The sequence below is a fragment of the Diplotaxodon limnothrissa genome, linkage group LG2 (assembly GCF_057381915.1).
Source record: "Diplotaxodon limnothrissa isolate DT_005_m linkage group LG2, D_limnothrissa_male_GT1.1, whole genome shotgun sequence".
Classification (NCBI taxonomy): Eukaryota; Metazoa; Chordata; class Actinopteri; order Cichliformes; family Cichlidae; genus Diplotaxodon; species Diplotaxodon limnothrissa.
In genome coordinates, this window is record NC_140597.1 from 27,924,267 (window position 1) to 27,946,306 (window position 22,040).

The following is a 22,040-nucleotide window of genomic DNA, read 5'->3' on the forward strand; positions in this document are numbered from 1 at the left end:
TAATCTTGCTATGTTGGGGTTTTTTGTGTTTGTGTCCTATTGTATATCTAAGTGCAGTCATATACTTTGCTCCTTTTTATTCTATTGCACATAATTTCCAAATGTTGCACTTGTTTTGTCTCAAAAAGATTTGAAAGCAGCAAACAGAAGCAGGTCATATTTGCACATCGACATCAGGAAAATTCAGTAACATTGCCAAATATGAATTAGTTCACAATTTAAGAACTTAAAACTGTGAGAGGAGCACTTGGGAGCTGCTCACCGAGGCCTAATGGCAGTTTTATTCACTGCTAATGTTTCCTAGAAGTCTTTCCTACCTTCACTTGTGCATTTATCAATTAAATTGTTAATTATACACATAACAAATTCACCAGTCAGGTAGGCAGTTTGTACTTTTAATGATTATGTAGTTAATGCTGTATTACATATTCATTTCTGTGTATTCAATAGGGGTCGACCTATATTTTTTTAGTTTCAAAGACACCGATAACAGATATTTGAAACTTTTAGATAAACCTAACACTTTGCTGAAATGCCTCTGGGCAAGCTATGGCTACATAAACTGTTAATTTGTTTTAGTAAATTGCATCAATGTAAAAAAACAAAAAAAAAAGGTGCATTGTTCGATTTTTCAGTGTAATTGGGAAAAATCGCCGTGCTTGTAGTCATAGAAACACATAACATTGCAGTGTTTATTGCAACTTCTGCCGCTTCAGCATGGAAACACAGCTTTGCAGCTGCACTACTGTATAACATTGGTGTTGATGGGCTGTTATTTATGAGCCGTGTTCAAACAGAAGACTGCATCAGAGCCGGCGCGGCTCATTTACAGTTTATCTTCAAAGGCCTTGAAACTCTGAACACTGGTCGACCCCTAGTATTTAATAACTTAAGGTGCTTTCTACCCCCTCAATTCACTTTTGTATATGCAAGAGGCCTTATTACTTTATCCGTCTCTCCACCCAGTAATATTATGTAGCATTTTTTTACTGATGTAAGCTTCCTTTTTTTTAATGAATAAATATTTTCTGTATTTATTTGCTGTTGTGTTTGTTATTAGTCATTTTAGAGGTAAAAATCCATTCACCCCTAACTCGAGCAGGGCTGGCGCACAGACATACACTTGACAGACAGCAAAGTGATTAGAAAGACAAAGTCAATTTATTGACAAGCTGATAAAGGACACATTTTTGCATGGGTTGCATCACCAGAGCTTAGATGAATGTACAGTTCAAGGTAGCTTTTGTGCCTTTTTTTTTTTTTAATGCACAATCACAATTCAAGTTTTCAGAGGTTTCTTCTTGAGCAATGACACCAACTGTACCAAACTCTTCAGTCCAACTTGAGGCAAGGAGATGATCAGCTGCAGTAATGCGATTTAAGTGTTGTAGAGCGAACTAAACCAGCAACTGTATGCAAGATTAAATAAAACCAATCATAAACGAGAATGCCTTAATCACAAATTCGGTGTGACCTTATCTACTGGAGCTTTAAAGACAACGTGACTTGCTTTAGACGAGGCATACTCAAAGGAACGGAGTTTAAAAAAAAACAAACAAAAAACAAGACAATGGGCACGACTGGAGCAAAGGTCGAACAACAGCTTCAATCATTTTATGGCAGCGCCAGTAATAACCAACCATTCCTGTCTAAGACCTGCATCTCTGGTAAATACTGAGGTGATGTGGCGTAGATACGCTCGGCAATATATTTATAGTGCGGCATGTAGAGGGAGGCAGGAACAGGCTGTTTAACCCAGCTCAGGTCTTTTATGGTCCACCCACCATTTCAGTTGGATGCGCCCTCACAGAGGTGTCTAACCATGACTGGGATCGGTGAGTTCTGCTGCAGAATCACTTTATTTGTGTAGCTTGTCACACGTATTGCTTCTTCTGGGCATGCGAGGCGAGGTCTTTGGCTTTCTCTTTAGCAGCCAGCGCCGTCTCTCTCGCCCTCTCTGTAGCCGTCTCCGCTAAAGTTCTCGATGGAGTTTCACCTACACGGGGACAAAACACAGCTCTTCATTGGATTCATCCAGGTTTTCGTGCCTAAGCAGCTAACACTTCCAATTATTACTATAATCAGTTTTCCAGATTCATGAAAAAAGCAACAGTCACCTTATTTTAGAAGAATATGCAGTTCCATGCACGAATGACTGATGTTATTATATTATGCTGCTCAGAAAAAAATGAATAAATAAAAAGGGAGACACTTGATCACCACAGTTTAACACAGAGTCAGTTAAACTTAAGAGATATCCATCTGTCCTATTAGGAAGCATCAACCACTGACTCCATTTAACCTGCTTTGGGATAAATAAAAGCGACAACAGGTAAAGTGGGAGGCAAAGAGAAGGCAACCATCAAAAAGAGAATACCTCTGCAAGACGATGACCACAGACCATTGTTCTCACCTTTTCCCCAACTGATATTTCTCTAACTTTACGTTTTCTTTGTGTCACTAGTCACTACTGATACAATAGCTGCAATCCATTCAGCATATACAGGTAGTTCAGTTCCTCCAGTATTCCAGCCATACATGCCATTGCAAGAAGGGTTGCTGTGTCTCCCAGGGCCATCCACCCCAGTAGCAGCCCCACTATGTGACTCTGTGTGAGGGGGAACATGTGGAGGGCTGCCAGAGCCCTAAAGAATGAGCTCCAGAGGGCTACACGTGTTAACCTCGATGCTTCCATCAGAAACAGACTCCATGAAAATGGCATAAAGTCCCAGTGTCTTTAAGTGGGACCTGTGCCAGCAGAACAATGCTATACAGCCTCCGATAGTGCCAATTCTCTTCAAAGGACGCAAACTGACACGGAGTCCATGTGACAAGCATAAAGGTGTCTGGAGATGCTGGGAAGCACTATGTCGCCTGCCGCTCACAATTCTAGTGTTCTCCAGGAAATGCCACTCCAGCAGCACAGTGTTGGTGTGTGAGCACAAATCCTGCTAAAGGACGTTGGGCTCCAATCCTCATGTGTTACACTGAGGCGATCAAGTGTTCCCTTAATTTTTTTGAGCAGTTTGAACCGATTTGGAAAACCCATATTAGCATCAGCCACAAACTTACAATAGGAATAAAATGGGAATAAGAACCAAGAATAATTTACCTTGCATTTTGGCAAGCACATACTCGAAGCCTTTCATGGTTTTTGTCACACCGGTCTTGAATCTTGCGAGCCCAAATTCCTGGAAGGTGAAAAACAAAGTTATAAAAGATGCATGAGGCATAACAACACATGACTCACATCCTCATATATGGGCTGTCAACAACTACTGTAATTCTCTGTCATAAGTCATTTACTACTTCAGGTCCTGGCCGACAGCTTCAGCTGCTCAGCTGTTGTATCTTAACACTGTATTATGTTTCTAAATACAGAACAAATGCAAGGTGGGCGAGTGTTACTCTCGGTCACCCCCGACTACTTTCCCTCAGCTGTTATGTAGCGCAGCACTCTGCTTTACTCCACTGACCTGAATAGCTCTAGAGAGCCCGTAGACATTGGAGGAGACCCAAGCTTCTCTCTTAATCTCGGTCCAGCTGCCATTCTCAGGGTTAATTCTGTAGTGACACCGCTCTTCTACAGACTGTCAGCGAGAAAAAACAAAAGCAAAATGAGCCAAAGGTGCCACTTTGTGCACTGCTGATGAATGCTGCTTAAGGCACACAAACGCCAATGTACCATTAGGCGAGCGTGGCTGATGTTCCACGTGAGCGTGGTCATGGTCCTTTTCTGAGGGTCCACGATGGAGTCCTCGATGATGTACGCCGAGCTGGCCATGTGCTTTGGAAGGTAGCGCTCCATCCAGCGAGGGGCACGGCTAGTTTTGGTCAAAAGACGCCTGGAAATGAGGCAGTTGGTTGGGGTAACCTCTCGGAAAATGATATCTTCAGTCAAGACATGGTTACTGTGAAAGAAGAAGAAGAAGAAGGACGGATGGATTATGATGACGTGAAACCTGGATTATTTAGGTTTATGATCCTGAAAAATCTCTATTTTTGCTTCAGTTCAATAAGAATTTACCGTTTTTAATCCACACAACAGTTCAAAATTGAAATATATTACATTTAAACATTCTATGAAACAGTGACAAACACAGAAATACTAAAGTAGACACTGTATTTTTAGCTTGACAAGAACTATTAAGCTTCAATTAAATGGACAAACTGATGATTCAATTAAAAGCACAACTAACATTTGCTTTCACACTCATTGTGACTTGATTACGGTGATTTTTTACCCCCTTTATTACCCGAATGGTAGTTCGGCTGGTAAAAATGGCAGAATGATGAAGAAACTGAGCTATTTAGAAACTGCTTGGTCCCCTAAAGTATTATTATTATTATTTTTATCTCCATTAAATTTTTTATGCGAACAATCTTCAGCAGAAAATTGGCAAAATAAAGTCAAAACTATGCGTTTCCTGAAAATGACTTTCCAGGATCTTCCACTTAACCATCTCAGTAGGTGAATGCTAAAATGTAATCTAATCATGTTGTTCTTGTAATGTAAAACTAAAAAGAGATGTAAAAAGAATCTTGTTCACTGAAGTAACAACAACAAAAATGTTCTTAATAATAAAAAGTAAATAGACTTTAGATAAAAACAAAAATGAACCAAGTGGAAAAAATGCCGTGGGAATACACAAACCGTCCTATGAATCAGCAGAACAAGCACGAGGAAGTGTTGGTGAATACTCTTACCGAGTCTGGGAGATATACCTGACTGTAAGTCACATGACTTCTCTGAGCGTTGCGTTTGTAAAACATAATGTCTCAAAAGTTGTCTCATAAGAAACTAAAGTGAAACAAAATTCATTGATCATCACACCATGACACAGTCTCATATTTATGCTAAAAAAAATGTTTAAACTGGAGTGTTTACTGAACATTTGGATACATAAAATGTGTTTTTAATTTTATCTTTTTTTTTCTATATCGCTATATCGGTTTGTTTATCTTAAACAAAAACATATGAAGGGGAAGTTTAAAAAAAAAAAAAAAAAATCACACTGATGATGTCGCATTCTCAAAACACTTGGCATTTAAGCGTAAAGATTAGGAAAACTATGATAATGCAGACTATATTCCATCCCTGTGTCTTTGTCTCCTTTTTTCTCCCTTCCCCCAACTAGCATGGCAGAGGAGTCTGGACCTGTTAGTCTCTTCCTGTTAAAATGGAGTTCTTCCACCCCACAGTCATCTAGTGCTTACAGAAAGAGGCGATCAGCTGGGTTTGGGACGTTGACTCTAAAATTGTAGGCTCTTCACATTGCAAGGTGACTTTTTGTTGCCTTATTGGGTGCAGTTTACAGTCCATTAAAAAAATATTACAGGCTATAAGAAAGATGTTTGATACGAATGCGTATCCACACATAAACCCCTCACCTCACCTGTAAGGGTTGGGATATCGTTGCCAGAAAGCAACACAGACTTGGTCCCAGGTGTTTTTTAGCAGACCTGCACAGCAGAAATATTTCACCATTGTTCCCTTGGTTTACCCTGCAAACACACAGAACAAACAGCGTGATAGTTAGCCAGATGTGTTCAGATAATTTTCAGATGCCACATCAGGACGAAGCCGTAAATAGCGGTGTCAATGTGATAAAACAACTCAGCGATGACAACCCTTATGTTCCAAAATAAATCCAAGCCATTGGTATTTTCAGCTACAACAACAGGTGTCAAGTTCAATAAACACCTGAAGGTGAACACTATAGCGTTACCTTTAACACCTTTTTACCTCACAACTCCAGCTGTGTCCAACTGTGTCTCGTCGCGTGACTGACAACAAACAATGTAAGCCTCATTAAGACCGCAGACTGTGACATATTTCAACAACGAGAGGCCTAACGTGAGATAAAACACTGCTATCCTGTTTTATCACGTCCGCACTCTTTAGCTTCCCCTTTAGCATAGCCTAGCATGAGGCAAGCCACATGAATGAATGGCACAGCGTACCCCAGAAAATTCTACTACTGACATTCAATAAGCACATTTTTTAGGGTCAGCTCAGATGAAAAGGCGATTACCTGCACGGCGATACCATTTACAAAATGAGAATTTGCATTTTACGCTCCCATCGGGAAGAATTTCACCGCGGATAAAGTCCGAAAATCATGTCAAACGTAACTGGAGCAAAAAAGGAAGGTCAAACGAGACGCTATATCCGGTTAGGTGGGGCGTGTGCAACGCCTGCTTGGGACACTAGAGGGCAGCAGGTGACCGCGCAAGACACTACAGAAGAGTCTCAAAACTTTCTGTCTGAACTTTATAATGACGTGTGAGGGGGAATTTTAATGTAACCCTGTCAGCTCTCAACAACTGGAACTGGCATCTTTAGGACTCCCTGAACAAATATGCATCCCAGAATCCCAAATAATGTGTTCCTGTTTAAAAAAGAAGTGTCCACACGTCCACCGTAATGGTGTGTGATGCAATGGATACAAGCTGAGTGCTGTTCTGCTGGTTGCACTGATAGCACTCACAGCTCTCATAATAATTTAGAGGACTAAAAAGGGATATAGGTCAAACAAGGGAATAAAACAGCAATGTGGGTGTCAGGAGCCAGTAATGCCAGAGCAATAGGCATTTTCTCTGCTGTATAATGAATCACAATGTGTAGGCCATATACAAATGCTTCACTGGAATCACTTGACCCACTTATTTTTTTTTTCTTTTTTAAAATAAACAAAAAAATATGTGAAAGACTCATAAACGTGTGACTTGTACTAAAAAAGATCTCCTATTCACCTCTTTTAATTTTCACATGGATATTTCATCAGTCGGGCTTACCATACATGTGTGGAGTCCCTGCATGCTGCCAATGTTCAGTACATTTTCAAACTATGTCACAGAAGAATATAACAGCCATTTACTTGACTTACTTATATTTATCCAAACCTGGATCTCTTTATTTGACAAGGACATGCAAAACATAGTTTCTCCCCATAGTCAGATCAGGTCCAGGATTTGCATGTGTAATAGGGGCTCATTATGTCTACCAAGAGGTGCTGCGGTTGATTAATATTCCTGTTCATTAAACAGTCAACAAAGGGCACTTTATCAGCACTGCAATAAATGTAGAATCACACATTCTGACTTCTTCCAAAAGCGTTTCTTATTTCTAAGAAATCTGCGAAGCAGCTGGCTGCATTTTGTGCTAAAGACATCAATAATACGCTGCTCTCGCTCTCGCTCTACAGAGTCCCATTCCTCTGGAAACAGGGTCCTGCTGCTTCATCCAATCAGGAACAGCTGGTTGCCAGGTGAGGACAATTAACTTCCTGTTTGGACAGTAATATATCGATCGCCTCCTCTGGATTCCTTGAACTAGGGTTGAATGTTACGCTGCCAGAACACTTATAATTAATCCAGAATGTAGCAGTTGGATTAATTAGCTGAAAACCATCCAGATATTTTTTGAGCAGACATCAAGTAGAAAAAACAAAACAGGTGTGAAAAATGAAACTCTCACTGTCACAGTAATAACAGTCTTCCCTTAAGACTGTGTCATAAATTTGGACATGACAAACGAAAGAGAGCTCCTCATTTTACACGAGAACACATTATACACTGTACCTAGTTAAATAACACCTAAGTAAACACCTTAAACACATTTCTTAATAGTTGTTTTTACTAGTGCTGTTAGCAAAGGAAAAAGAACTTCACATGAAGCAATTTGCATGCAAAGCTTTGGGTCTTCTCCAGTGACACAGATACTCAAGATCAAACCATTAAAGTGAAAAAAAGGCTACTTTTTGAAAGACAAACTCCAACGGAGCAGAGGGGCGCGCATACGTTCATATACTACAGATGCCTTGAAACGTGCAAATCAAGTCACACAGCAGTGGGAGGGTGTCCGCCGTTACGGCCGTTCAGAGTCATCCTCCTCAAGGAGCGAGTCCTGAATGAGCCTTCCAGGTGGAAAGTATCCGGCTTGTCTTCGCACCGGAACACCATGAGGAAGCCATTCCTGTAGTTTTTATTCATCCATCCATACAGGAGAGGGTTGGTAAAAGTTGAACACATAGCCACAATGTGGAACACGGTGTATATTAGTTTATACTCCTCGAGCCTGAGCACCAGGTCCAGGTCGATGGCCAGCTGAAAGGCATGGAAGGGCAGCCAGCAGATGGCAAACACCACCACCACAAGCGCCAGCATCTTTGTGGTCTTTTTGCGGCGGTTGATGCTGTCATTGCGGCTTGATGGGCTGATGTGATTTCTCAGTTTGACCCAGATGCAGATGTAGGCGTAACTGATGATGGCTAGAGGAATGATATACTGCAGGAGGAGCATTGAGAGGCTGAAGATGAGCCCATCCCTGCTGGTCACTTGGGGCCACTTTTCAGTGCAGACGGGAAAGCGCTGGTTGATCGACGGGATCTCTTCGTAGCGGAACTCTCTGAAGATGGCGAGGGGTGCTGCCAGGACAGCAGACACAGTCCAGGTGAATGCCATGATGAGGAAGCTCGAGTGCCACGTGAGCCGCATTCCGAGGTGGAACACGATGCAGCGATAGCGCTCCAGAGCTATGACAGTCATGGTGAGGATGGATACGTGCACACTCAGAGCCTGGGCAAAGGGCACCATGTGGCACAACACAGCCCCAAATGTCCACTCTTCTAGAAGAGTGTAAACCAGCGTGAAGGGCAAACAGAAGGTGTTCACGAGAAGGTCTGCCAGGGCCAGGTTAGCTATGAAGAAGTTGGTGACTGTTCGCATGTTTCTGTAGCGAACTATCATGTAGATGACGAGAGCATTGCCCAGCAGCCCCAGCAGGATGATAAGCGAGTAAGCTGTGATCAGGCTGATCTGGACTCCAAGGTGCTTGATGATGTCAGTGTGGTATCCAGGCTGGTGCAAGCCCATGCTGTCGTTAAGCAGAAACAAGGGATCGGTTTCTCCAGCCTCGTCTTCTCCCGTGCTGTTGGATATGTCCGGTGGGCTCATTTTGGAAGATGCTAGATCAAGGCTGACTTTACACCTGAGCAGAGAAAATAGAAAATAACTGTTTAAGAGAATATCCCATCAGAGGTTTCTCATCACACCTGATCAACATTTCTTGAACTCTTACCTCCAGGATGTACATCAATTAAGCCCTCACAGACTTCTCATGCACACTGGCGTTTACACACCACTCTGTATTTAAATATTAGTTATTATTCATCTCTGTCTCTCTTCCAAGGCATGTTTTTTGCCCTGTCTTTCTCCCCTCACCACAAAGCGGTAACGGCTCCCTGAGTCTGGTTCTGCTGAGATATTGTCCTCTTATAAGGGAGTTTTTCCTTCCCACTGTCAAAAAGTGCTTTCTCAGAGGGGGTTGTCTGGCTGCTGGGGTTTTTCTGTATTATTGTAGACTCTTTACCTTACAATGCTAAGAATTTTCTAAATAAAATAAGTCAAATTGAATTGGATACTGGCAGTACAACTATGGGAATCTGAACATTAGAGCTCTTTGATCAAGTGTCGAGGTGTGTTACTCTTCTATCCATTTGTTTCGTGTCTTTTATACGCTGTAATACCTTCTGTCACTCACAGAAGTGAACTGCAGACATTCCTGTCAGTGTATTAGGACAGACAAGTGGCATTATTAGTGATGCATTGTACTTCAAACCATGTTTTTTATTTTCAGGGTGTTTTCCATGCTCTGCACTGCAAGAGAGCTAAAATCCAACTTTCTTAAAAAACATGGCTCCACAGTTATTTCTTTGTTCCCTTTACATCACCTGCAAATACCACTCTGATATTAAAGAGATGTAGTGTTTAACCAAAAGATAATGAAACAATTTAGTAGATATGAGACGCCTCTAATTCGTACGGCCTCATTATTAGAACACTTGTCCACGACTGTGTTGAGGAGGTAGATGTTCTGAAAAAGTAAGAAAATTAAACATGAATTTTAATGAATAGATCGACAGTTAGAATCAACTGAAGAACAGCTTGCTTTGTAGCAGCTTCTTGAAAGCCCTATGCAAAAATAGAACCAGATATCACGAGCTATTTACTGTGGAATATTGTCTGGGCTGTGCAAAAGAAAACACAAAAAAACCCTCTAAGAGACATGAAAACCTGTACTATTAGAAAGAATAAAGAAAACATGATGGAGGAAGCAGTGAGATCAAGAGTGAGCCAGTTCAAAGCTGCATCATTAGAGTTGCAGGCAGGTTGCATGCATAGTCTGAATCTTATAAAGGGAACATTGTGTTTTTGTGCTTAACATTAAACAACCTTTCATAAGTAAAAATATTCTGTAGTTCATCATCTAGTCATTTATGGCAGTTTACCTGTGTACAGCCAAGAGCCGCTGCTGAGTGCAGACAGTGCATGTTGTAATGACATGTATAACTACAGCTGCAGCTTGGCTCTTAAAGGATAAAAGCCAAGTCTCATCCTTATTAGGCAAATGCATGTAAATTGCATTATGTTATGTTAACCACAGTAAGATGCTTTGAGGAAATCCATTTCCTAGGGATTCTCAATCATAAAACCTGGACCTGCCCTTATGGGCCTGATTAAGCTTTGCAATTTTTATTGATTTTTATTTTTATTTTTTATTTTTTTTTGTGGCCATCACTTAATGCTTAAAGTTTTCTGAGACAAACCAGGTCACCCTTTAGTGAGAGGTCATGTCTTTGGTGACAGACACTCCTTGATTTCTCGGGGGATCCAGCCTATTTCCTGAGAACCACTAGAAAGACTATCTTTCACTGACATCATCGCTTTTTCCACGATTTTACTAAAACAGTAAAACAGTGAAGCCAATGGCATTTGGAAGTATTGTGTTCTCACCCATAATGTTACGGTTAAACTAAAGGTATTGCATTGCAGATGTGTCGTGTCTCCAAGCTCCTGCACAATTCCCTGATATTTGAAACCATTCATACGTGTCGGTTCCTTGAAATATTAGCGGTGAAGAGAAAACAGAGACTCTTAGGACATCGGACAAAATAATCTATAGTTGACTGATTTGTAAGATGCCTCGAAATCCATATGTAGGGATCACCGAAGATGTGATCATGGTGCTACAACAGGTGTTGCAGTGCCAGTAACCCGAGGAACATGAAAACCCTGCCTTAACCTGCCTGGTACACACCGCTGCACCAGGCAGGTTAAGCCATGCACTTTATAAACCATTATTTACCCTTTTTTGTTCAATGATAGGAACCTTGTGCCACTACACCTGCTCGATCAAACATCCTCAGCACAACCTGATTCAATTCAAGCTAACTCTACATATTACTACCAAATAATAACGAGGCGATTTATTTCTAATTGAGTGTGCATCGGTGCGTAATTTGTGCCAATTTGTTCAACTTACTCAGCAGTGCGCATTCAAACATCTCCAACTGAGCTCTGAGAGATTAGTTAACCGACTTGACAGGTGCAAAACGTCTCTCTCCAACGCAAAGAGTCTCAGGTACGCAGTCTGGACTCTTTTCATCCAGCACGTTTTCTTTTATCCAAATTACGCACATTTCATAGTTCTATCAGCTACAGGTTACGCTGTCACAAAAGAGCAGAGAAATCATGTCTTGCACCTCAAAGGGGGAGTCCATGTATGTCCCACAACTATAGCTTCGCAATATCCATTTTAAGTCTATCCACACATTAATCGACTCACCTGTCCCCCTATATCTCCTTTGTGCAAACGTGTCTTCACCGGAGAGTGTCATGAAACAAGTGGGAAAAAATCTCGAAGCTCCTCCCAGCGTGCAGCGCCTGGTGCGCATCTTGTGGCTCGACTGTTTTGTGTGTTCCTGTCAGGTTTACAGGGTGCAGTGTAAGCCTCCACATCTGTGCCAGCCTGCCAGAGACAGAGACTGGAGATCTGCGCAGGGTTTGCGCTTTGCAAATCACATCACACTTTTTTTTGTAATGTTTTCATTTATTTTATTTACTTTCACCAGGCAAAGAAATCAAATAAAACACCATAAAGCATCCTTTAAAGTGCCAAAGCACACTCAGTCTACGTCACTGGGTTTTCCAAATTCATCTCCATTTGTTATTTCATTTATTTCCTGCCAAGTATTCCGTTTTTCCCCTCCTCGAAGCTTTGCCCTTGTTCATGTGTACAATATTTGATGAACTTTGGAACAAAACATGGCTTTAAAGCAGATAATTTAAATGGCTGTATATTTGATTCTCGGGATCACTGTCTCAATTGATCTAATTTCTTTAATGAAAAACATTTAAAGTGCAGCTTAACGCAATTTTCGTGTTGCTTTGCAGAGAGCCATTGTTAAGCTAACTGTCATATTGAGTTGATTAGCCCGGAAAACAATACAAGACAACAAGGAGCCTCTCGTGGGCTTTTTTCCCCTGTGAGCTCCCACGATACCTAAAATAGATTAAAGTTCATGCTGATGGCACAGAAAGTCACTAAACTGTAGTCCCTTTGACCCTGCAGTGTCGTGGGAGATGTCAGTCAATATTTTAGTATTCAGAGTGTGTCATTTACCTGGATTATTTTCTATTGGGAGGGGCGCGGGGGGGGGGGGGGGGGGGGGGGGGGGGAGGGGGGGATGGTGACTTTATTGTGCCTGGAGCAATTCCCTCTGTAACAAGATGACAGTAAATAGTCATCTGGGACAAAAATTACTTTTTGTTTTGATTTGGCCAGTTTTTGAGGAACTTCAAAAGCAAAGTGAAACGCAAAAAGCAACAAAGATCACAAGGTCCCTAGAAATAAATGGGATTAAAAGACTTTAAAAATGCCCTGAATTTATTTTTTTTTACTGTACTTTCAACCTACATGATTGTTTGAAAGGAATTCACCTGATCAGAATCTTAATAGGATCCTTGAACCTCTTTGGTTTTAGTTTGTGGCAGAATAATTTGATGCACCAATTATCTCAGCACCGGAGATTATACTTGATTGGCTCTTTCTCTTTCTCTCTTCCACTTCTTTTGCTTCCAATTAAAAGAGCCATCCACCAGCCTCCCCATGCCTGGGTCACTCAGCCAGTGTTGAGAGTTTTCTCAGGCTGCTGTGTCATTGATTCACCTGGAAGGGCTCAAATTAATCTTCATAAAAGTGGTTAGTGAGCTATTTGGGACTGAGAATGGTTGAGATTCACTTCTTGTCTCTAGCTCACAAACTGTGGGTGTCCTCGCAACTTGTTTGTCTGTCTTTCTGTGTAATTAACCCAAGCTAAGAAATCCCTTTTGTGCTTTTTCCCCCCTTTTCCTTTTGTTATTTCCTACCGGGGATACACACTTGACAGATGGTAACCGTACAATGCGGATTAGACCATTTAGTCATTTGATTTTAGATATTGATTTTAAAGGATACTTTCCTTTTGAAGCTTGCAGATTGGATTCCTCAGAGAAATATTTGTGTGGGATGTTCCAGTCGTTCCTGCTGGTGAACTTTTCTTTTATAAAGGACTTGGTCACCATGTCCAAGAAGGCAGAAGTGGTCCTGTATCTCCCCTATTAAACTGAAATTTAATAGCCACATTCCTTGCAAGCACGCCTGGAGCTAACATTAATGACACCGAGGTCGTATCCTTGGTAATGTTTCAGAGAGTTTGGAGGTTTTTAGCAACTTGTGACAGACTGTAGATTTTTGCAATAGTGGATATCAAGCAAATTTCATTATAATTCCACAAACCATCCACTCATTTTACACACTGAGTTCAGTTCACTTATCGCAGCAAGTAATGTAAAATCTTTTGTATAACGTCTTTTGTGGCTCCGGAGGAACCTTTCAGAAATCTAAACAAATAGCTATCTACGGAATCTAAGGAGCTTGGAAAGAAAAGCGACCGGACTTCTATAACTTTCTTGAAGACGTTTCACCTCTCATGCAAGAAGCTTTTTCAGTTCTAACACCAACTGATGGAGAGTCCCAGGTGTTTAAGCCCTAGTGGAAGTTGTCTCTTAAGAGGACCCTCTTAAGGCACAACTCCCACTAGGGTGAAACGTGGGCAAAACTGTTATGGGGGCCTGACCTTTACATGAGACTAGAGTCCAATCCTATTGTATTAGATGTTTGCTTTACTACTATTCATGGAGATTTAATAGTCATTTATAAGGGATTTGTTCCATCAGAATTATATCTGATGGAGGATGAATGGACAGATATATCTGTGCAAATGACCTAGAAATAACACACTTTAATCTATTTTTTACAGTAAAAGTAAAAAGATGCAACTTGACTGTCTTTTCGGAATCAATATTAGATCCAGTATTCTTAGTCTTAGTCTTAGTCCTTCCCTGCGTTTGCAACAGACATTGGAGGAAGTGAAAAAGGTAGATTGAAAATAAATATTGGTCAACTGGCAAAGGTGCTGGAGACATTCCTCTGAGATTTTGGTCAATATTGACATGATAGCATCCCAATTAATAATAATGGATACTTTATTGATCCCCATGGGGAAATTACTTGTTTTTCTCTGCATTTGACCCATTCACTCAGTGAAGCAGTGGGCAGCCCACTAAGCAGGCGCCCGGGGAGCAGTGTGTAGGGACGGTACCTTGCTCAGGGGTACCTCAGGGTAGCCGTTAAGTGGATTCGAACCGCCGACCTTCCAATCATGGGGCGACCACTTTACCTACTGAGCTATCCCTGCCCTGCTGCAGATTTGTCTGGTACACATCCATGACGTAAATCTCTCTTTCCACCCCAACCCAAAGGTGAGCTGTCGGACTGAGATGTGCTGAATGTGGAAGCCATTTGAATACAGAGACCCCATTCAAGAAACCACTTTGAGCTAATTTGAGAGTTTCACTGGAAACGGCTTTCAGAAGATGGGTACACTGTGATCATAAAATGATGGATATGGTTATCAATGTGGTGTATAAATCATGATCTGGTACTTAAAGGGCCCAATGTTTGCCGAGAAAATATCACCAACAGTACCCTGAACATTTGATACAAGCAAGGATGGAGCCATGCTTTTATGTGGTTTTCCATATTCTAACCATGCTTGCCTAATGTACCAGCAAAATCAAGACTCATCAGAATCTTTCTGATCTTTTATTGCCCATTTCTGGGGCGTCTGTGTGAATTCTAGCCTGAATTTCCTGTTAAGTGGTCATTTGAGTTAATATTACTTTCCTATCAGCTTTATGCAGTGTGGTTATTCTTCTCCGACCTTTAGTATCGACAAAACCCAGAAAACTGCAACTCACTGCATATTTTCAGTTTTTCAGACCATTTTCTGTAAACCCTAGACATGGTTTTGTAGGAAATTCCCAGTCAATCAGCAGATCTGTCTGGCACCAATACCCATTTCTCAATGAAATCCCCTTTCTTCCCCATTCTGATGCTTACTTTGAACTTCAGCAGGTCGCCTTGACCTTGTCTGTATGCCTATAAATGCACTGAATTGCTGCCACGTGATTGGCTGATTAGATATTTGTATTAATGAGCAGTTGAACGTGTGTACCTAATAAAATGACCAGTTAGTGTATATCGAAAATTGCTGACAAAACTCGTTGCCATCTGCTGTTCACCGTCAAACACACTGACCAATCAAACGCGGGCTTGTGGCGCGCGCATGCGCAGAATATAAGACTATTTGTTCCCAAACAGTAGCAGCAGCAGGGAGTAGAGAGCAGAGGGGCGAACTTTGACGTATTCGGTTTTGAATTTCTCCGAACAACAGACCACGTAAGTTCATCAAAGTATTCATTATGTGACGATTATAGTCACTTTATTGAAGTTCCGAAATGTCTTTTGTTTCTTATTGTTTTGTAGAGGCTGCTACACGTAGCTAAACGCTAACTGGCTCCAGGCAGTTAAGAGCAAACACGCTACCTGAGTAAACACTGCCTTCATAATACAAATCACAAGCTAGCTCGCAAGCCCCGTGATATAGCACCTGATTTCTACTGCTGAGCACCATCAAGTAGGTGCTTAGTGCTAGTATTAAGATGTTTGCACTGCTTTGTTATCAGTGATGGACTTCAGACTGTAGCTGCACACTCTGCTGTGTTTGAAGGTGAACTATTTGTTTTTCCTTTCATTTGTTGGCAGCTGACAGAAAAATCGAAGCTATCTCCTTGTAAAGTATTTGCAGAAGTGGATTGGTAATCTTTTCTGTTTGCCTTCAGACGTTTTGCTTTCACTTCCTGTGAAGGGATCTCAAAGAGGACAGCACCCTTCATCATGGCTGCTGCTGCTGCTGATGCTGTTCAGTCCACCAGAGGCAGTCTGAGAGAGGACCTGACATGTGCCATATGCTGTGATCTGTTCCGAGAGCCTGTCATGTTGGCCTGCATGCACCATTTCTGCAAATCTTGCATATCCAGGTACTGGAGAGGAACGCAGGGGCCTGTCACCTGCCCACAATGCCGCAAGGAGTTCAGCTCTAAGCAGTTTCAAACTAACTACCTTGTGGCAGCCATGGTGGAGAAGGTCCGTGCCACTACCTCGGATGCTTACACCAAGAACCTAGAGGTTTGTATTTCAGTCTCACTTCATGTTTAACTGTCGTGCTGGCGGTTTTCCAGACAGTTTCTTTGGGTCAGCAAGAAATAGTCTTCTGCGATGTTATACAAATAACCTTGTGCTCTTAAGTAGACCGATCAATAGTAATTGACCAGCAAGTAACATCTGGGTTCAATACAGTTATAATTCATGCTTTAGTCCGCGTCCACGTTTGTTTTATTGTTGTTCTGCCCTCAGCCTACCTTATTTGAATTTCTCAGACCAAAGTTCACTCTTCACTCACCCTTATGATACTTTGTATAACAGGTTATGCAACTTAAGCACAGCAGAGGCATTAATATACACTGACAGAATAATAAAAACACTTGTAAGGTTTTTTGTTTGTTTGTTTTGCTGGTTTTAGCACAGACAAAAAAATCCTTTTCCACTTTTCCTAAGAGAACAGATAAGAAATTGATCTGTCGAGCAAATATAAGGCTCGAGGCCTCAGCTGGTTTCTTTCACTTAACATAAAAAGTACAGGTACTTCTAAGGATTCCCGATTGACAAATTAACTTGTCAACTTGTCCCCTTTTTTGTTGCTTTTGTTTTTTGGAAACCATACAAAACATAAAAAGCTAAAGTAACAAACCACAGACCACGGCAGCATCAGCCACTGGTTTGTAAAGTCACCTGAATTTTAGAATGTATTTATTTAATTATTTTTTTAGGCCAAAAGACACCACATGTGAACAAACTACTTGATTACTAAATTATCGGCTGTGTGCCTGTGTCGGCTGCGTAGGTCCATTGCGTGCGCATAGATGCGTGCAAATGGAGCGCAGGCCTCCCTTGAGCTGTTACACCAGCTAACAGCATAATAACCCATAATATTGGTAAGATAACATAACACAAACATGGTTGAGAACTCCAGCTCAGTGATTCCAATTAGGTAATGCGGCTCACACCCTTTATAATTCTGACTTTACATACCTTAACATGTGTTTCAGGCTATAAACATTTAAGCCAGTTTTTTTCCATAATAATGATCCCATTTCATATTAGTTTGAACTTCAGCTTAATCTAAGCTTTATCACTATTATTAGCCAATGTCAGCTATTTGCTGATTGATGACTATCAGCATTAATAACAGCTGATTTATCTGATTTTTAAATCACAAAATATCAGTATTGGTCTTAAAAACCTATATTGGGTTGGCTCTAATTAAGATGGCACAGTCATGTTTGCAGTAAAAATACCTGTTTTTGTCAGTTCAGTCTGAAGCAGAGCAGTCAAAAAATTTATAATGTAGCTTATATTTAACAAAAAAGGACATTTTGGCTTCAGTGTATGTTGCTACTGTCTTCATCCTTGGCTGTACATTCTTTAGCTTTCCTGGAAGTCTAGTAGTCGGTACCAGTACCAGCATAATTACCTGATTCTTAAAACTCAATTCAATTCAAATTAAAAAAGAAAAACACAGACGTTACCCTAATCCTTTGACTCAGTGTCATTTCAGAATGACACGAAAATGTTACCAATATATTTGGTTACCAGAAGTGTTAGCATGGTTGCTAAGTATCCTGCTAACGTCACAAGCTCAAGCATTTAACTTTAGACACAGTTGATTTCACAACAGCAATGCTGTTGTGAAATATGAATGTAAGCATATGTAGATGTCTATCTTTTAGCCTCTTCTCTGAAGCATTTCCACACTTGGTGTGAAAGTCAAGATAGCATCGTTTGCATATCCATCCATCCATTCGCTTCCGCTTATCCTTTTCAGGGTCGCGGGGGGCGCTGGAGCCTATCCCAGCTGTCATAGGGCGAAAGGCGGGGTACACCCTGGACAGGTCGCCAGTCTGTCGCAGGGCCAACACACAGGGACAGACAACCATTCACACTCACATTCACTCGCACATTCACACCTAGTGACAATTTAGATTAATCAATCAATTAACCTATCCCCACAAGCTGTGGGGGACGTTTGCATATCATCTTTTAAAAATGTAGTTCCAACCCTTGGTCATCTACCTCAAGTGCTTCCGTACTCGACTCTTACTACTTTTCTTCGCAAGTCGGGCTGGCACTATTACTGCAACTGCACTAGCCGCCATCTTTGGTGTTGTAGTTTGTAGTTATGCATCCCCATGTTGGTACATACTCTGCAAAAAATGAGTAGTATTCCAGATTTTGCTATTGGGGTTTTTTGTGTAAAGTTTTTTTTTTTCTTCTTCTGATGACATCACTAGTCCAAACTTTAGACAGGTGTATTTTCGCAGCTTTTATGTTACATATGCAAGTGGATTAAGAACATAATAAAACACAATCAAAATGCTTTTCCATAATGTGGGACCTTTTAAAATGTTGTGTTCTTCCTAGGCTGTGTTTTGTGCTGTAGTTGTACTAGATTCCGTTAGATTGTAATGTATTATGATGTTTCCTCCTCAATACATGCAGAATATAAGAAAAACCTCTGAATGTGATGCAGATCAACTCAACAACAGCACAAAAGCAAAGTTCTCAGATGGGCCTGTGTCTTGAATAGCGTTTACTTCTTGTCGTTAATTATTCCCCCCTTTACTGTTATCGAGTTCCTTCATTCTCTGCATAGTCTCTTTTCTTTAGTGTTCCTATCCCCCACGCTGATTAGATTTGCATACCACTTTGCAGAAACAACTGAAGGAGGCTTTGGAGAGCCACCGCCTGAGGAAGCAGGACTTCATCAACAGCATTCACAGAGACAAAGAAAAGATGAATATTATAAAGGTACGCTCATGTGGGAATCCAAAGGAATGGCAACACTTAAGAAATAAGAACAAGCACGGCCGTCTCTAATGGCTGTTTACAGCATGTTAATGTGCATATTTAGTGGTGCAGAACATGACAAACTGTGCAAAAGCAGGAGCGACGGAAACAAAATGACAAAGTAAGGCAGACAGATGTGGGATAAGAGCTTAAATTTTAGCCGCACACGCTGGGCTGAGATGATGAAAAGGAAATCGTTTCCTTCTTTATGCAGTACTTGTCAGACACATGGAGCTTTTATGCTAATTGTGACTTCATTCCCATCTGTTTGTATCTCTGGAGATGTGTGTTGTTCCGCAAGCTTTTTAGAGCTTTAAGCAAGCAAGCCACGTGTTCGGTAAACGCGTGGCACGACACGGAGAGTCCCGCTCTTATAACGTTAATCATCCCTCTCCCTCGTAGAGTGTCGCGGCAGATCTCCAGGCGCGTGTCAAAAGTGAGTTCCAAGCTCTCCATCAGATCCTGCACGATGAGGAAGCCTGTACGCTGGAGCAGCTGAGGAGGGAGCAGGAGGAGGAGCTGGTGAAAGTCCAGCACCACCTGGAGGTCACGGAGCAGGCAGCGAAGGAGCTGGAGGACAATATAAAAGCGCTGCAGGAGGCCAGCACTGCCACCCAGGACATCGTACTGACTGAGGTGGGAATTGAAAATGATGTGACCCTATTTATATTATTGTCTGATATTATAAAATCATCTAATTGGGAATTAATTATTTTTCACGAACCCGTTTCAAACAAGCTGTTAACGTGACTTTTTTTTTTTCCTTCTCATTAGCTCCCAGCACTGAGGTGAGCGTGCATTTCCGTGTTGTGACCAATTAATTGCTCGTGACAGTTTTTGCGCACATTGTGCTCATGTGACATTTACAGTAATTTACGCTGAGAGCAAATGATCCGAACTCTGTGTTCTTTTTGTTTGCACAGACCATGTGCGCAGGTGGATATCGCCCCGGAGTTTGATATAAATGCTTTCAGTAACAAATACCTGGCTCCCTTACAATACATCACATGGAGGAGGATGTTCAAATCTTTGAAACCAGGTAATTTCCCCCCGATGCTTCATTACACACAAAATGACTGGAGCTGAAAACTGGTTCTGAGTCAATAATGGGAGTAATTAAGGGAAAATGAGTGTAGTGTTATGATAAGCTATTGAGGTGGAAACAGGAGTGGCACCATTATCATGCTGTAAAAGGGTTGTTTTGGAGTTTTGTGCGTTAAAAATCTGTCATTTTATCTCCCAATGAATTGTTTCACCCCATAGGTCCCTCCCTGTTAACGTTTGACGTCGATACAGCACACCCGAGCATTCAAGTCTCGAGAGACAAAACCGTAGTGGTCGAATCTAACGTCATGACCCACCACGTGAACCACAACAAGCGCTTCCTTCAGTGCGTCAACATTCTGGCTGCCCAGGGCTTCCAATCGGGTCGACACTACTGGGAGGTAGAAGTGGGCACCAGCCCTAAGTGGGACCTGGGAGTGGCCTTGGAGAATGTCAACAGGCACGCTCGGATCAAGCTGAGCCCGGAAAGCGGCTACTGGACCTTGCGGCTGCGCAACGGGAACGAGTACTCGGTGGGGAAGCAGCCGTGGGAGAGGCTGCGGGTCAGATCTTCCCCGCAGAGGCTCGGGGTTTTCTTGGACTGCGACGAGAGGAGGGTCTCCTTCTACAACACAGACGACATGAGTCTGCTCTACTCGTTCGCCAACGGGCCGAGGGGCAAGGTGTTCCCCTTCTTTAGCCCGTGCATTACAGACAGCCGCCACAAACCTCAGCCCATAAAGCTCCTCCACTACCCTCCTGCCGCTCTGTCCGGCTGATATCGCTGCAATCAATCAATGCTTTCTCACACAACACGGTTATCAGCCATTATTTGAATGAGCGTGACGTAAACATTCTTTTCACAAATTCTGACTTGATTTTGCCAGATGCTGTTTTCTATCTTAAAAGCTTTAAAATGTTCAGAAAATTGTCTTACTCATCAAAGTAAAAAAAAAATCCACTTTGTAGTAATCATCGTGCCAAGGCTTATGCACCAATTAGCTTAAATGCAGTATTAAAACGCTGTGCTCTAGCTTAGATGCATCAAATTACATTAATGGCATACTCAGTCTTCAACACATAATGTTTAATAGATGTAGATAAATTACTTTTGCTATGATAATTGGAATAATTGCCAGGTTAGACTCTTTAGACTGACTTGTAAAATCACCAAATTCAGTCAGGGTGAGGTTATTATGCACTTTATTACAAGATTTTGTATGTGATTGTGTAGGAAATAGAAAGGACTCAATCTGTTTATTCGTTTCTATTCATTATGTATGTGTCTAATTTTGAAGCCATGTATCATGAGTTTAATTTTCTTAGTAATTTCCTTTCGTCGTGTATAAAGTGCTTACGCAAATAAACCGAATCACTTTTTCTTCCTCAAACACTGCCTTTGATTCTTTTCTACAACGCCACACGCTGTGGAAGTGCAAACCCAACACAACTTGAAACGATCAAGGATGCTATTAAACATCATCAAAGCAAAGTTCGCAACTGCACACTGCAACTGATGTGAATCCAAAGCTATCCTAACAGGAGACACGGTGGAGGGTTGCTGACTCGCCTGCACCGGAATTTTTTATTTTAATTTTTTTTCTTTAAACGCGTGAGCCATCGCTGACACTTCCACAGCGAAAACAGGCGGGCTTTTGGTTATCTTTGCAAACACACGACAGCACCGACGTCCTGTTTCCTCCCGCCAGGTGAAAGGTCAGATAAACAGTGACAGTGGGGTTGCCTGTGGGTCTCCTGGACAGGCCTCAGGGGGCTGCTGAAGCAGGATGCTGCTGCCTGCGCC

General features: G+C 41.7%; 3 protein-coding genes across 5 annotated transcripts; 1 reads left to right on the plus strand and 2 right to left on the minus strand.

Moving 5' to 3' along the window:
- Nucleotides 1-1,186: 1,186 nt before the first annotated feature.
- On the minus strand, nt 1,187-6,125 carry prelid1a (PRELI domain containing 1a). The gene is made up of 6 exons (XM_085369728.1): nt 6,036-6,125; nt 5,397-5,505; nt 3,686-3,911; nt 3,477-3,590; nt 3,113-3,191; nt 1,187-1,996 (listed from the first exon to the last, which is right to left on the minus strand). Exons 2-6 carry the CDS (start codon nt 5,486-5,488, stop codon nt 1,875-1,877), a joined length of 633 nt encoding a protein of 210 aa, XP_085225854.1. The 5' UTR covers nt 5,489-5,505; nt 6,036-6,125; the 3' UTR covers nt 1,187-1,874.
- Nucleotides 6,126-7,842: 1,717 nt separating this feature from the next.
- Nucleotides 7,843-8,961, minus strand: npy7r (neuropeptide Y receptor Y7). Its single transcript, XM_085369741.1, has one exon. It carries the CDS (start codon nt 8,956-8,958, stop codon nt 7,843-7,845), a length of 1,116 nt encoding a protein of 371 aa, XP_085225867.1. The 5' UTR covers nt 8,959-8,961.
- A 6,583-nt stretch (nt 8,962-15,544) lies between these two features.
- trim105 (tripartite motif containing 105) lies at nt 15,545-21,498 on the plus strand. 3 transcript variants are annotated; one of them, XM_085369762.1, is made up of 8 exons: nt 15,545-15,625; nt 15,913-15,956; nt 16,069-16,414; nt 19,058-19,153; nt 19,595-19,828; nt 19,967-19,980; nt 20,116-20,231; nt 20,456-21,498. In XM_085369762.1, the coding sequence occupies exons 3-8, from the start codon at nt 16,124-16,126 to the stop codon at nt 21,013-21,015; spliced, it is 1,311 nt and encodes a 436-aa protein (XP_085225888.1). In that variant the 5' UTR covers nt 15,545-15,625; nt 15,913-15,956; nt 16,069-16,123; the 3' UTR covers nt 21,016-21,498. The 3 variants fall into 3 exon arrangements, with proteins under 3 accessions (XP_085225888.1, XP_085225879.1, XP_085225895.1); XM_085369753.1 differs by lacking the exon at nt 15,913-15,956; XM_085369769.1 differs by lacking the exon at nt 15,913-15,956 and having other exon boundaries at nt 16,095-16,414.
- The last annotated feature ends 542 nt before the right edge of the window (nt 21,499-22,040 follow it).